The sequence below is a fragment of the Colletes latitarsis genome, chromosome 2 (genome assembly GCF_051014445.1).
Source record: "Colletes latitarsis isolate SP2378_abdomen chromosome 2, iyColLati1, whole genome shotgun sequence".
In the NCBI taxonomy this organism is placed as follows: domain Eukaryota; kingdom Metazoa; phylum Arthropoda; class Insecta; order Hymenoptera; family Colletidae; genus Colletes; species Colletes latitarsis.
Genome location: NC_135135.1, coordinates 23,422,291 through 23,437,727, shown reverse-complemented (window position 1 = coordinate 23,437,727; position 15,437 = coordinate 23,422,291). Strand labels below are relative to the sequence as shown.

The window sequence follows — 15,437 nt, the reverse complement described above, 5'->3', positions numbered from 1 at the left end:
CGAAGCACACAGCGTCTGCAGGGTCTCTCGATCCTCCGGGTGATCGATAGCGATTCAAACGTATTTGGATGCTTAACAAGGATGATTAACCCTTAGTAATCCTCCGTTAGTTCATTATTTGTTAAATGCTTTGAAAGAAAGTTGATTTCCATTTACCAATTTGGTAAAAATTAACATTCAGTAAAATAATTCTGTTGAGATTGTAGTCTTCTCGATTGATGAAGAGTCCTGATTCCTGAGCCCTGAGTTCTTCCATTCTCTAATTCGAGACTTTTCATGAACCCACACGAAAGACTTAGCGATTCAGAGTTTCCCTTATGGCGTATTAATAATCGTCGATAATATTAACAACGTGAACTTCGTATTCCGTCTCGGGGTATTACAGAGCTCGTGAACGGCGATTTAGTCAAACGGTAGACATCAGGTCGTTTTTCCGGAACAATTAATGGTAGCTCCCACAGTCGTAGAAACTCGAAACGAGTTATCCGTTCGTTCGCCATAGTGTCATAAATATATCAATGATAGACAGGCTCGATTCGAATAGCAGCCGCCCGCGCATTGGCTCGCGATCAGCGAACCGTGAACGCAACGGAGTTTATCTTCGGGTCGTAACCAGGAATGAAAAAAAATATAATAATATTCGGAATCGATTTGCGTTTACGGCCAGTTTTAGAGGTTCCCAATGTATACGCGTTAACGGCGTATTACGGAGAGCAGTAAATCGCTCGTTTCCTGTTTCTCCGATATCAAAAGAACCTGGTAATGGTACGGAAAGTGGCTGTAGCTCGTTGACATCGGATTTTATTGCTGCATATCTTTTTAGTGCTGAACCGAGAGGAAGATCTATATGTCCGCAACACGCAGCTTGGAAATGCCCCGGGGCTATCCGAAGCCAGAGATACCTACGATCGAGTTGTTACGAATCAACAACCGTTCGTTTAAATATTCATTCTTTAACGTAAACATTTCTCGATTCCTCTTCTACGAATTTTGCGCCGTAATCGACTCTCTCGAAACATGATCGCGGGTCAAAATCGTTCCAACTCTACTCTACCGTGTATCCAATTCTGTAACCGAGGCCCTCGAGGACCCGGTACACGCTTTCAAATTGGATGTTTTACATTTATAGATAATTTATAAATAAACGTTAACCGGAGGATCCCAAGGTGATAACCTTTGGAGGCCCGGCAGGATCGATTTTGACCAAACTAGAATTTAAATCGTAACTTTCTAGTTGCATACTGCACGACAGCTGTACGCCTAACCTCGAGCATCACTCTCAGCGTGAAAGAATCCGAGAAGCGTCCAGGACAGCTCAATAGGTTGGATGCAGTCATAATTGGATCGGTGGATTCTTTTTCTCCCCGTACATATGTATGCCATTCCAATTAGCTGATTACAAAAACTCCCTTCTAACTGCAACGAGCCGCGAATTCCTAACGATCGTAGATGGCAACGCGTCAACGTTCAAGGGTAGCTGTTGACGACAGTGACTGTCAAAGTCGAGAACAACGAGCGCCGTGCACGCGACGTCGTTGCGCAAACGTCGCCTGGCGTCTCGTCTTCGAAAGGAAATCGAACGATTCGTATACTTGAATATCGAAACAACGACGTTCAAGTAGAGTTCGTAGAGTTCGAGAGACTGTTCGAATAGTCCGTGAGCTGGGCAGAAGTGGATCGCGCGGGGCGAGGAATGCGGACAGGGACGCTGGTGAAAAATGAAAGGCGACGGAAAGCGAACAGTTTCGCAATTTCGATTTCACTATCGAAAAAATCGTCGTCGTTAAGCCTGGAGGTTCGGTCATTAATTAAACGTACGAGTGGTCAGCTAATTGTGCGGCCCGTTACAGCTGTGCGATCGACGCGGGCAGAAGACACCGCGTAAAAACGAGCTTGCTGCTCCTCTTTTCAGGTCATCGACGGCCCACGGATTGCGCAACCCGGCGAGGTCCAGACCGTACGAATACTCCTTTACACGTGTGCGTGGACGATTTGCTCCTTTTCGTTTTCCCTCGGTCGGGCCATTCCTGTTTCACCGGAGCTATGTCGCCACGAACCGCGTAAATGCCTCGTTACGGTTCGCTCGGGCGAAGGCGGTAATTAGAGCGGCCTCTGGGACGCTTCTCAGCTGGCGCACCCGGGAATCCTCGATCTCCTCTTTTTCTCTGTGCCCTTCCTCCGCGTTTCTTTCTTTTTTCGGGGGATTTCTTCTTTTTTTCACGTAGCCCCCTCCCGTTGGATCACCGCGCGCCGCCACCTTTCTCCGTCGAACGACCTCGGTGACCTCCATCGGCGCGCGAGGCCCCGTCCTCTCAGGTGCAGCGGAGGTACGCGATCCGGGATAATTAGCCGCCGCGATCGAAACGGGCGCGTTGACGCGCGGGACGTTCACGTAATCGATGGGAATCGCCTTCAGTAATGAACTTCTCCGGAGCACGGAGCTTTCAAGGATAGCGGATTAGAATCGAGGGGAAAGGAGACGGAAAATCGTGGGACAGCGAATCGAGGGGACAATCAAGGAGCTTTTAACACGTTAAAATTCGCTTAGATATGCTTAGAGACATTTTTCTCTTGAAGGCATATTTCTTAGATTAGAAGGTCGCCGATTTTTCTTTTCAAACTGTAACAGACCTTAGAGTCCCGACCTTTACCGGGATATCTCTGGTTGTATAAGTGATTCGTATTAGGAAGACACGGCTGAGCTCGAGTTGCGTGATACTGAGGTCGGCGGATGCTCGATGGAACCGTCGTTTAGGTCAAGAAATTTCAGAAATGTCGGCGGATCGGCGATCGACGGACGCAGAGGATGCCCGTTGGTTGTTCCGAGAAGATCGTCTCGTCCGTTTCGTAACGTAATGAGGATCCCCTCGAAAATCCGGAGTCCCTTTCCCAACGAGAGTGGCTCGAGGATGTCGCAACTCGCGACGCAATACGGTCTCCATTTCTCATCGAAAAGTGGACTCAATCGATGGCCTTTTATCGGCGACTGGAACCGTTTTCACGAAGTCGTAAATTTTCTCTGTTTGCGTTTCGTGCGCTTCAAATTTTTAGATACGAGCTTCCACGCCATGGCCATTTTGGCGAAAGAAAGATCTTTAATTGCACGTTGAATCCATCATGTAGAAAGTAGATTAAGATCGAGAGGCGGACAAATTCGGGCCTTCCCCCGCAATTATTCACCGATATCTGTAATCAGGGAGAAGGTTTGAAGGCAGGTCGGTTCGTGGACGATCGCAGCAATTTCGCCGAAATACGGCGTTGCATCGGACGATTATCTGCGGCAGCGAACCTTTCCCCCCCCCCCCCCCCACCCCCGTTGGATCCGCGATCGCTAATTGCGCCCGGTAATCGCGACTCTCAATTACGAGGCGTAATTACACGACGCGACCGCGACATTCGGCCCCGAGTTTCGTGAATATTCCAACGGGCAAGGTCCCGTTCGGAGAGATTCGAATCTAACGGGACAGCGCGCGGCCTCGGAGAGATAATGACGTCGATGATAAGATCGATATTATGACGGGGACGACGTGACGCGCAGGTGGATACGGCTGATGAAATACGCGAGGCGAGGACACGCGTGAAAGCACGCTTACTAATGGACGTGAAAACGAATTACGAAAGCGGCCCTCCATCGAGCCGTGCATAAACCCGGCTCGTAAAACTGTAACGTTAATCACCCTGGAGAGGTTCCCAGGTGAATTACGGGTTTAGGTATGGGTGTCACGAGGATCCACGGTGATCCAGATTCCTGCCTTTGGCTACCACGAAGCCGGAGTTTTTCCACGGGAGCCGACAGGCGTTTCGATCTCTTCTAGCTCGAGCGTTATTTAGGTTGGTCGTTAAATTTGATTATTCGGCCGTTTCTCGGCCGCGCGTGTGGTCTGTCATACGTGCCGTATACAATTAGACTGTGTCAAATCATGTAAATCGTACCCACGGAAGCATAGTTCAAACGCTTCGACCCGCTTTCTTCGGGTCCTCTTCGGTATACATGAATTTAATTAACCTACATAATTAAAAATAAAGAAGGCGGCGTATCGATGCGAGAAGAACTGATACAGTTAGTCCTCGAGTCGCACGATCTTCGAGTTATGGTAATTCGTGGTTGTGTTCCCACTCGCCTGTAGTATTTACCTTCGATTAACTTCGTAACGAGGACTCTTGGTCAGACTCGATACGATTTTTGGGAAAGGTCAGAGGCGAAACGAGTTTGAAATTTACCCACCAAACGACACAAAGGTGCCCCGAGAGTCGAATGTTCGTTTGAACCGTCTGTCTGGAAGGAACACGCGAGAGCGAACTGTCGATCGATCGGCCCGATAAAAGCAATTTATTATTTAACGCGAGAGATACCGGCGGTCACGATCTACGGCGCGATTTCGTTTTTTCGATTTTCAATTTCTCATAATCGCCCACTGACACGCTCCAATGAAGTCATACGTTTATTCCGCGTATCGTGCCGCGGCGATCTGTGCCACGGTTCTCACACTCCGCCGCGGGGATCTCGTTCGATCGAGTATTTCAACGATAATAAAAATAGCACGTTACCGTAACAATTCTGTAGATAATTTGGAATAGACAAAATAACTATAGAATCGGGTTATAACTTCGATTTCGGATTTCGGGGGCCCATCAAAGTCCAACCACTTTGCGCGGAAAATGCAAAACACGCGACGCGCATCGATGTCTCTCGCTAAAGTTGCCACGGTAAAAGTGTTATTTCCTTCGCGCGATCTCGAGGGACGCGTTTTCCTTAAACAGAGCCCGATGATGCCTTATAGAGGATCGAAGGAGATTGGACGCTGTTTGAAGATCACTGTTGGATACTTGATCAATGTGCCGTCCACTTTCCTTATTGCCCTGATCTTACTTTGAGAATCTTCTTTTCTCGAGAAAGGAGATTCAGGTTTCATCGGATTCAGCTGCGCGTGGAAAACTCCGCGGACAAACGTAGTGGGTTTCTGGAGGATTAATTAAACGTTGAACACGAAAGGAGTCTTCGATGTACAAATTTCCATTAAACGCTTGTAATCGATTACACGATGATCGGTGTCTCTCCATGACAACCTAGTCGTTCCTTGTTTCTCGGTGACTAAAAAATTTGACGATAATTGTATCTCGTTACGGAACGATAAACGAAAAGATATCTTCGTCCAGTGTTCGGAAACAGAAATACCTCGTCACGACGCGCAGGGTAATAAACTTGCCGTTTTGAGGAGACTCGCTGTCTCTCTGCCCGCTGGGAAAATGCACTCGGCAATAATTCCTATGGAGAAGAGGAAGCCTCTTACTCTTTCCCTCTGACCGCGTTCGGTAACGTCCACCGCCTCAATTAGACCGTCCCCGGGAGAAAACCGAGGGACCTGATTTCGCCCACCCACGCGTAGGACGCGTAGAAAGTTCCCCCGGTTCGACACCGCCATTGCCCCGCGCCACCCCGCGAGCGGAGAAAAATTATCGCCAGAGTTTCGTTGTCGGACGCAAATCAGCCCTCGGCTGTCGCAACCACTGCCGCCGTTGAATTCATATTTTTTAATTAACCGGACTTTACGGGCGTAAATATCCTACAGAAGGACGCACGAGTTCTCATATAGAATTAATCGCATAACGAACTATTATCAGTCAGTTTTTTGTTGATTAGAAATTGCAGACATTGTCCGTTTTAAATTACGATATCCCTTATTGATTCGAGAAAGTCGAACGTCAGGAACTTACTGGACGACCGAATAATTATTTCCACAAGAAATAAAAGTGATTTCGTTCCCTGACTTTTGCATTTTAACATTTTTCTCGACTTTCATGTATTCTGCTACGCGGCGAGTTGCGCCGGGAATATCTTCTGTTCCCTTTTTTCCCCCGGTTGTCGTATCTCGGGGACTCGTTTCCGATCGGGAGCATCGCGTTCCTCGGAGTCGCGTGGAAGCCGCGGATCGTACCAGCTCGACCGAATCTGAAATTCCACCGCGCCGACAACGATAAATCAACGACAAATAGAAACGTCGCGTCTTCGTTCGGACTTCTTGCCCCCGCGAGCTCTCTCCGAGCAGTCGCGTTCCGCCGCGATTATCTTCGCCGATGAAATTTATCGTCGATCACGGGCCTCGAATTAACCCTTACGTCAATAACCGGATGCCTGGACAGCCTTTTCCATATTTCGTTCAAGAACGATCGACATTCTCGTTCGAACGTTGTAAAAACACTCCGGATCCACGTTCTTCGGACGACTCCGCGTCCATTTTATTAACATGAAATGATTATTAAGTATCGAGTAACAGAAACGGGGCATTTAATATTGAATCGTGATAGAGGGGCTCACGAGGAGAGCGAATTAAAGGTCGACGGAGAATTATGCGAGACGCTGCGTCGGCGGTCGTTGATCCCCGCGGCGAAAACGCCTGTCCGTAGGCTCGTTTTTTAATATCCGTTCGCGAGTCCCCATATATTTTCGTTGGCGGAATGTCAAAGTGTCCTGACCGAATGGCTGCTCCGCGGCTCGTTTATTACACCTTTAAATCGGGCGAGCCTCGTTCCCGTATGGTCCCGGTTCGTTAATCGCGTCCCGCGGGCGGAAGATTCAACGATTATCCACGAATATACGATTGTATCGGGACACATGTTTGTTCGAATGGGATTCTAACGTGTAACTGCGGTTTTATGATGTTCCTGATGACCGTCCTGGTCATTCGCTTGTTCGCCAGGACATCGAATCGAAAGAATCACCAAGCAAGAATCTGACCGTGAGCACGTTCGCGGACCGAACGACGATCCATTTTCAGGCAATTAAAGTGGATATCGATAGTAATTCGCCGGAACGAATGCTCGATTCGCCTCGGGACGCCCCACGGCTATAAAAAACGTAGGGACGCCACAGTTTGGACTCGCCATTATTGATAAAGATTCTCTGGATAACTGTCAACAGCTTAGGTCCTCTAAAAGAACATGAAAGACTGTTACGCACGGTGGTCCACAGTGGTCTTTAATATGTCGTCGACTGTTGGTAGATAGGAAGTAAAAATCAGAATGCAAACATTGCAAAAAAGGAAAGAGTTCTTCTTCAGAAACATACAACGATTGTTTATGATATGCTCCTTCTGAGAAAATGTAATCTATCGACGTAGAAAGCATTTGTATCGTATAGCGTAGACAGTACTGTAAATTACGTCGGAGAATAGTCGCGATTGGAGGTTGGAACTAGGTTAAAATAAAAGGATACAGTTATAAAGGCAGTTCATAATTATCGTGGCTAGGGTGCGTTTAATTATAATTTCCGTAGTGAAATTCGAGCCTCCATTATCGGGCGACGGTGAAACAAGAACAGAAAGGAGTGAAACGCATAATCGGAGTAAGCGTTGAACGGGTTCAGTGCCAATTACGACGAACTGCCGTTTAATCGCTTCATGCCGACGGACGAGATACGTTCAGAGACTCGTTAACGGCGTCCTGCTCCCATAATCCGAGTCGGTTTTAACTCTTATTCTCGCCGTGGCCGTCGACGGGCTGGTTTCCGGTGTCGATAAGGAGGCAACGTTTAAACCGCGTTGGAAACGAGCAACACGGACGAAATTACGGCCGGAGAGAGAACAGTTCGCGTTCCACCCCTTGGAAATGACCGCCAGATATTGGCACTACGACGAGCTTTACGAGGTCGTGGTTCGCGGGAAAGGGCTCTATCGCCGGTATCTGGAAGTTATCGAATAAATGGTATATTTCCCTGTCGAGCTGCTAAGGTTTACGTTCAAACGTTCCTCAAACAACTTTTCGATTCTACTTTGCTTTATGGCGCACAGGATAGCGCAGATCTCCCTCGATAGAGACAACGAGCCTGCTTTATAGCTAATATTCCCGCAAATTAAGTATATTTTCGAAGATCGTCGAGACGTAACAGTAATCCTTCGGGTTCGATGCTTTCTGTAATTAAGAATTTATTTCGTGGAATATTTTTCTACGCCCACGATTTCATCCACTCGTTGGGACTTAAAAAAATTCCAACGTCTTGGCGAAATAGGGGCTCCTATTAGGCACGCTGCGGGCTCATTAAGAGGCTGACGGGTTCGTTCGCGGGATTTTATTCGCCGAACGGGACGTCCAAGTTTCCCGCGGCGTTGTACGATACCGTGGATCGCGATATATCGCTGCGGAGGCAGGTTTGTCGCGCCGGGTCCGGGTCGATCGGCGAAAAATTCGGCACGACCTTTAACGACGGCCGATTCGGCGACGTCGGGGCACGATAAGGGCTACGGCGTTTACGAGGGCTATTAAAAAAAAGCTCTCGACCGGGTATCTGTGTAACCCGAACAGTGGGGTGCAAGCCGCTGGTCGAACGTGGCGACGCGAGCCGGCCGAAAGGGCTCCGGGGATTGAGACGACAAGGCTCGACCTAGTAAGGGGGTTGTTTATGAGGCCATATAGCCGGTGATATTTACAATGATGTCGGGCCCGGCCGTTTAAAATCATTGCGCCCGAGAGGACTCCCCACCGGCTTTACGCCCGACACGCATCCCCCCGGCGAGCGGCTTACCACCGTAAATATCGTTCCCTGAATCGAGATTTAATTTTCGACCGGCAAGACGCACCGAGTCCAACGCTGATTGGCAGTTAAAGGATTTTAATTCCCTTGGCCCGGAACCGGTGCAGGCTTATCGCGATGACACCGCGTCGTTTAGCGGTCGAGGTGAACCGCTACAACCTTTACCAAACGGGAGAATACCTGGCCAAAACCTTAAAATCCAATCTTATCAAATACTGTGATCCTAGACTATCGCGTTACATTTAAAAATCCCTATAGTTTTGCAGTACGTAAACCAGTATGTGTACAAAGTTTGAAATCCATCCCAAAAACTCCCATAACCAGTCCCAGTCTAAGTTTGTGTTACCGATCCTATACAGATAGGTATAAAAAACCAATGGAAGCCGTACGAGGAAAATTCTGGCTCGCGTTTAAAAATTTAAATCGATACAGAAAATGGAAACACCCCTGCGTTGCGGAGGGAGCAAAAACCGATCGAAACGAATCAGGTTTTCAAGCCGCAACTGTTCCCCGTCGAAAGCAACACGCGACAAACGAGCGCTGCGATCTCTTTGATTATGATTCGAGGCAGACGTGTACCGACCGGATAATCCCGCGGAACGAATTGTCTGGAAAAGGGCACGCAGAAGATCGGTGCCCTTGATCGGTGTGCTCGCTTTGATCCCGCTTCGCTAGCCTTCCCGTCCTGTGACGCGCGCGATCCGCAAAAAATCCGCAAGAAACTTCCGCCTGTCTCTAATGGCGGCACTCCGGAGTTTACTCGGAATCGAGCTTCGTCGCATCGGCCCTCTTGTTGATTCTGTTTCATTGACCGTATTTGATTTCAAGATCGCGGCGTAGACCGATAGTGTTATAATTAACCCTGGAACGCTATAGCGGGGCACCGCGTTTCCAGGTCATTTTTGTCGCCGATTCGTTCGACGTTCTCGTAAATGGCTCGATCGACCGGCGTGTGTCTTTGTTCGTTACTCCAAATTTGTATCCGGATAAAATCTGACCCGCTCCGGCTATAAACGTTCCTCGTAAACGCGTGTTTCTTCGCAGCGGGACTCCAATTAACATTATACTAAACGCACTCATCGATATTTCTTACGATCGCGCTTCCACAATTAACGATATAACGGTCGTATCTCCACCGTACAAATTGAAATTTATTAACACGATTACCGAGGCTCGTATTTATATTATTACGCGCGTATAACAATGTTCGCATGCAGCGTGATTGCAGGTTTTCTCTCTACGGAACCGTAATAGCTAGTCGGTCGCGATTATCGAAATATTAATCGCCTCTGTAATTAATTTATAGAGTCCTCCGACAGTAGCTGAAAACAAGGCATCGGGCTCTCGGTTATCAAGTCGTCAAACCTCACGAACCCCGTCGACCGAAGATGAAAAGAGGTCGCGCGCGGGGGTCAGAAAAACGTTCGTGGACGAGGATCGTCGTCGTTCGTGGGCTCCAGGACATCTTTTCCGAGCGGCGAGTCCAAAGGTGGAATATATAATGCAGAGAAGTCGGGAGCCGTGCGCATTGGATCGAAAGGAGGGACGGAGGCAGAGGAGGAAGCAGGACCAGGGTGATGTACGTACGTATTGCGAGTACCTGCAGCGATCCGGCAGCGGGACGAAGAGGGAAACCCAGCGACAAGGAGAGCCGCGCGGATGGAGGTGGAGTGGGTAAGAATGTATTCCGAACTCTCGACATAACGGGTAGCAATGTAACCAGATCACGACCAGCGAGTTCCGCGCCGACCGAACAAGGGCGACCGGGGGTTAGAAAGAGACGCGGGGGAAGCTGCAACGCATCCGCGACACGGCGCCCGTATTACGGTTATTAACAATTACAATCGATTTGCCGTTGTTTCGAGGCCTCGTCGGTTATTCAAATTTATTCTAATCGGGAACGCGTATCGAGGAATCCCATTTAAACCGCGGATATGCCGCTGCCTTTACGGTCCGCCATTTTCCCTCCTTCCAGAGGAAGCCTGAGAAAAATTACGAAGATAGAAATTTAATGTTACAAAACTCGGTATATTATTTATTTATCTATTCATGGGATTAAATACCCATTAATACAGAAAGGGATGCAAGTGTAGAAGATAGTCACGTAACAAAGATAAACCGAAATACAAAATTGAAAGGTATGAAGTATGAGATTGACTGTGAATAATTACAAGATGCCAAGTAAAGAATTAAATGGTTAAATACATCGATCAAACCAGGTGCAGTATTCGCGTGAATGAACAAACGAAAAGTTGGAATATTCGTGGAAATTCGAAGTGGTGGGTGGCGGATCGTCGACCGATCGGCGAACAGGAAGTCGATCGTCGGCATTGCAGATGAGTCGAGAGGGGTATCTACCTGGGAGCGATCGAACTCGCCGACGAGAAAATCCTCTCGGAGGTGTCGCGGGATCGTTTCGGTCGTGGCTTATTAATTTGCATACGCATTTTTCAACGGACAGTCAGCACGAACGCGCTCGAGGCTCGTCGGTCGTCCGTATATGGCCGACGCGAGTCGCTACCGTTCGCGGCTACCGTCTTTTCGATTCTGTACGCTCGTCGGAATACATCGAAATATACTTTATACCGTCGGCGATATAATCTGAGAACTGATTTCGTGTAATGATCCCGTCGGGCCACGGACCAGGAAGGCATCATCTGCTTTCTCTTCCGCTGCCGGGTAAGGACACGGGCTTTTCATCGTCGGGTTTTTTTTTGATGGGGTCTTTCGATAAACTTGGGGAATTGCTCTTTAGATCTCTGATGTCCCTCTTGATCGGTACACGTGTACGCGTGCTTGAGAATTTAGGGCATTCGAGGCTGTTACGGCTCGTAATACGCCGATTTATTTGCTGGAGGGAACGCTAATTCGAAGGGAGATAAATACAGGGTATTGGTTGTTATTAAAACGTGGTTGGTAAAATTGACGGTACTTAGTCGGACGCGATGAAGTTATTTTTTCTGTTTCTTTTTTCTTTTTCAACGTTGTACTAATTATACATTCTTGTGGGACCGTGACGTTGGTATAGGCACGTTCTCCTTTTCGTCGGATTATATTCTCTTTTTGTAGATAAAATCTCGGAGGACGAGCAGCGAAAGTACGGGTACCATTATGACTCACGATTCCGTGGATTTTATATCGGTCGTATCTTATCGGTTTCTTATCTTTACAATTTTATCGACGCGTTGCTCGCGCATTTCGAATCGGCTTCAATTTTTAATGCATCGAACGCCCGCGAAACGAATTCTCCTCGTCGAGGCGAAATTTTTCGCGTCCCGTATAAGGAAGCGCGGATAAAAATATCGAATATATTGCAATCGTATTTTTTCCTTCTGGCAACATTTTGCACGGGACCTGCTCGTGAGAACGAACATTGTGAACCATATATTTTCCACTGGGTGTTCTCGATAGATCGTAAAGATAAGAATGCTAACTGCCGCAGTTTTTACGACTTCTTCTGCCACTTTACTTCGATTATTCGTTTCGTTTTCACGGTGACGTCAACACGGTTGCACGAATAATTTCCATCCGTGCTCCATCGGTGCTCCGATCGATATACAAGAAAAGTAGCGTTTTTTGATAAACGTACGGGCGAGGGTTAATACGTTGCCAGTAGTTCGAACACAGAGAAAAGTAAAAAGAAGACGGAAAGAAAGACGGTACGCTAAGGACACCGGGAGTATGGTCTTCCTTTTAAAAGGCAATTGCGGTTAACGTGGAGTGCAGGTCCGTAATTTATCGCTACCATTTAAAGCGCTATATAATAATACGCTGGCGTACGACTATTTCTTAACATCTCGGCGGCACTGTAACAAACACAGTGGGGAACAGGAAAGACGAAACTGGGAGGAAAGCGGTGGATATTTAAGGAGCGAAGATCTTATAAAGCACGGACTCGTATGCATAATAATTACCGGGGAAAGTTATTCGAGAAGAAGATTGCTATGAAAAGATCTCCGCCTTGGTCCATAGGCGGTGCACTTTGGAGTTCTTCGCTTCTTCTTCGTTATCTCGACTTTGGTAGCGAAATGCACGAGAAATATTCCGATTAGTATAGATATAGGATACCGAAGGTGCCCGTAAACTGTGATTTTAGTAAATTAACAAGTTATCGTGTCTCCATTTTGGCCAGAATATCGTAGAATTTATGTGATACATTTGATACACACTTTATGCCTTCCTGTTTCGATTCATTTGTATTTAAAACTTTCGTTTTAACCTTATTGCACGGTTAACTTTCTTTTTACATTTGATACATTGACTCGTTAAGTTTGAAAGAATTATTATCTGTGGTGTTGAGTAAACGTGTCCGTAATGAATTGAAAGAAACTCGTAGCGAGGACGGTCTCGTTTGTAAATTAATGAATCTCAAGATCCGAAAGAGAAACTTATATTTCTTTGAGACGGTTATCGCGTAACGCAATTTATCGAGTAAATATGTATAGAGACGGCCGAAGATTGCAAGCGCGGTACAAAGTGAAAAGTCCGGTTTCGAAGCAGACTGCTGTACACTTTTCAAGTTGTTTCCTTCGAAATTGTTCGCAATGGAAAACCTTTCCCGGAAATTCTAAATGTCATCGAACTTGAACGAGAAGATATTCGGACCATGGACGACACATTTCACTGGCAGAGATGCCAGATTCAGCACCCGGTGCCCTACTCACGCATACCAGATCACGCGTACGTGAGCTCGTAGAGTTTCGGAAAGTCGACAAAGGCAAACTGACACATGCCCTCTTTGTCGGGTTTCCGAAACTCCACGAGCTCACGTACGCGTGATCTGTCATAGTGTGAGAGAGCACCTTCGGTGCCTTCCTGGCATCTCTGTCCACTGGTATACACGTCACGTCGTACGAGGATCGACCGAAGAAGGTGAACAAAAGAACGCGCGAACAAACGAACGATACGATATCGCGGCTGTCAATGCTGCAGTAAAAAATTTGCATAATCGCTCGATGTCGTCGATACGGATTTGCATACAGAGTTCGTTGTCAAACCAGTCGAAGGTGTCCGAGATATGCGCGCAACCATCTCCGATGGAATTTAACTTCATTTATTTTGGACCAGGAGTGCCACCGGTCTTGTACAATATCCACTATTCGTTTCGTCTTTATCCTTTTTGTTGGCGCAGTTGCAAAAAAATATTTACAGACTATAAAGGTAGTCCCAAGATTTAGTGGAAGATGTGACGCAAAATTTCAGATGATAATCGACTAGATAAATTTTTCTGGGTGTTATGGACGACCGTTCGAGTGCATTTTGTACTCGTCGAGTCGCAGCGTCCGCGGGAGACTTCGATGCCCGAGCTCATCGATCGAATCTGGATCTTTTGCGCTCGCGGACCATCAAAGGAGAGCATCGACGACACGATCGCGATAGGGGAGATTACCGGGGGCACTGGTCCTCGATCCACGCGTCGATCCACGAGGCACCGTGATACCAGCAAAGTCGGAACATGATCTACTTACCGCGGTAGCCAGCACGGATCGGAAAGCAATGCAGCGGCAAATGCACCGATCTACCCACGGTCGTCTCGCGCGTATCCGTTGTCCAATCACCGCCGGTACGTACAAAAGGTGCACAACCGGGCTGCGAACGTGTTCGTGTTGCGAACGATGCAACCTGGACGTGCGCGCTCGCGAACCACCGTAGAAGCGCACCTAGAGTGCTTGTGTGCCGCAATACGCGATGCACAACCTTCATTAATGAGTCATCGGCCAGACTCGGCCCCAGATACAGCCGCCATTAACCTTCCTAGACCATCGGTCCCAAAAAGAAAACAAACGCTTGCGTCTCAGTCATGAAACCATGGTGCAACCAATAGAAATTTATGGAGTAATCTTTGTCGATAAATCGCGACGCAGAGATTTCGTCCACCGTGAATTAAGCTGTTTTAAGAAAAGAAGCAGTAAATGCCTACTTAGTCGTTATACTTTTTGAACTATAGAAAGGATTTAAGTTTTGGTTTCGTAAAAAATTTTACGCTTTCGGGGTGAGAGTCAACCTGTTACGACGTGAGGAATCGTGGAAAACGATAGCCAAAGATCGACACGGTTCATCGGAGCCGTTCGTCACGATGCCCTTATCCGAAAAATACTTTCGCCGGTCTTACGAGTCTCCCCCACCCTGGGGCCCTTTGATTGTCGGAGGGGGGGACGGTGGTCTTTCGGGGCCGCGACAAATTGGAAATTACCCTTCCGCGCGATTGAGATTAATTGATTTTTTCAACGACCGGGCTCTCACCGCGGCCACGGTCGCCCCGGTTCGCCATTTTCGGTCGGAACGCGCGGATCGAGATCGTGAGAACCGTGACGGACGCTAGATCGCCTCGGGGAAGAAGAAGCTCCGCGCGAGGAAAGCGGCGGTGGCTTACGTCACACGAAAGTATCGACGATCACGATAATCACGATAAGACGGAGAAGGACGAAGAGTCGCTCTCTCGACGCATATAATTGCCGCTCGGCCGAAATTTGACCCGATTCGATCGCCTACAAGAACGGGTTCGACCGTAAAGAATCGTCGAGCGACGATTTTCCGGCACGTCCGGGTGCAATTAAAACATCGTTTAAATTTTGCACCGTGATCCTGATCCTCGAGCTCGCGCAGTACCGTTCATCGTTTTGGGGAACCTCTCCGCCGAGAGTTATTTTTATGGGGTTTTTATGCTTATTAAAATTAAAAAAATGTCAAGAGTTTCATTTAGACTCCAAACGATTCACTTTCACTGTGACAACCATTTCAATTTTACTGTGTTTTCTGCATACGTGTCTGTTATGTGAACTACATACTATTGTAGTGCAATTTTTGTCACGTTTCTATGAATATTAGTTTCTCCACATTTTTCTTGAGTAATTATTTTAACTGATCAAAACAATAGTACGCATAAAGTATTTTTACCCTTGGTATCGCG

At 47.5% G+C, this 15,437-nt stretch overlaps 1 protein-coding gene across 3 annotated transcripts in view; it reads left to right on the top strand.

Annotated features, from left to right (window-relative positions):
• The window catches only part of LOC143350497 (uncharacterized), a 224,327-nt gene that overhangs the window by 152,372 nt on the left and 56,518 nt on the right, over window positions 1-15,437 (top strand). For 2 of the 3 annotated variants that reach the window (XM_076782626.1, XM_076782627.1), the window contains exon 6: window positions 9,834-10,201. In XM_076782626.1, the coding sequence (XP_076638741.1) occupies window positions 9,834-10,201 (368 nt within the window). The remainder of the gene's footprint in view (window positions 1-9,833; window positions 10,202-15,437) is intronic. The other variant, XM_076782625.1, reaches the window with a different exon arrangement.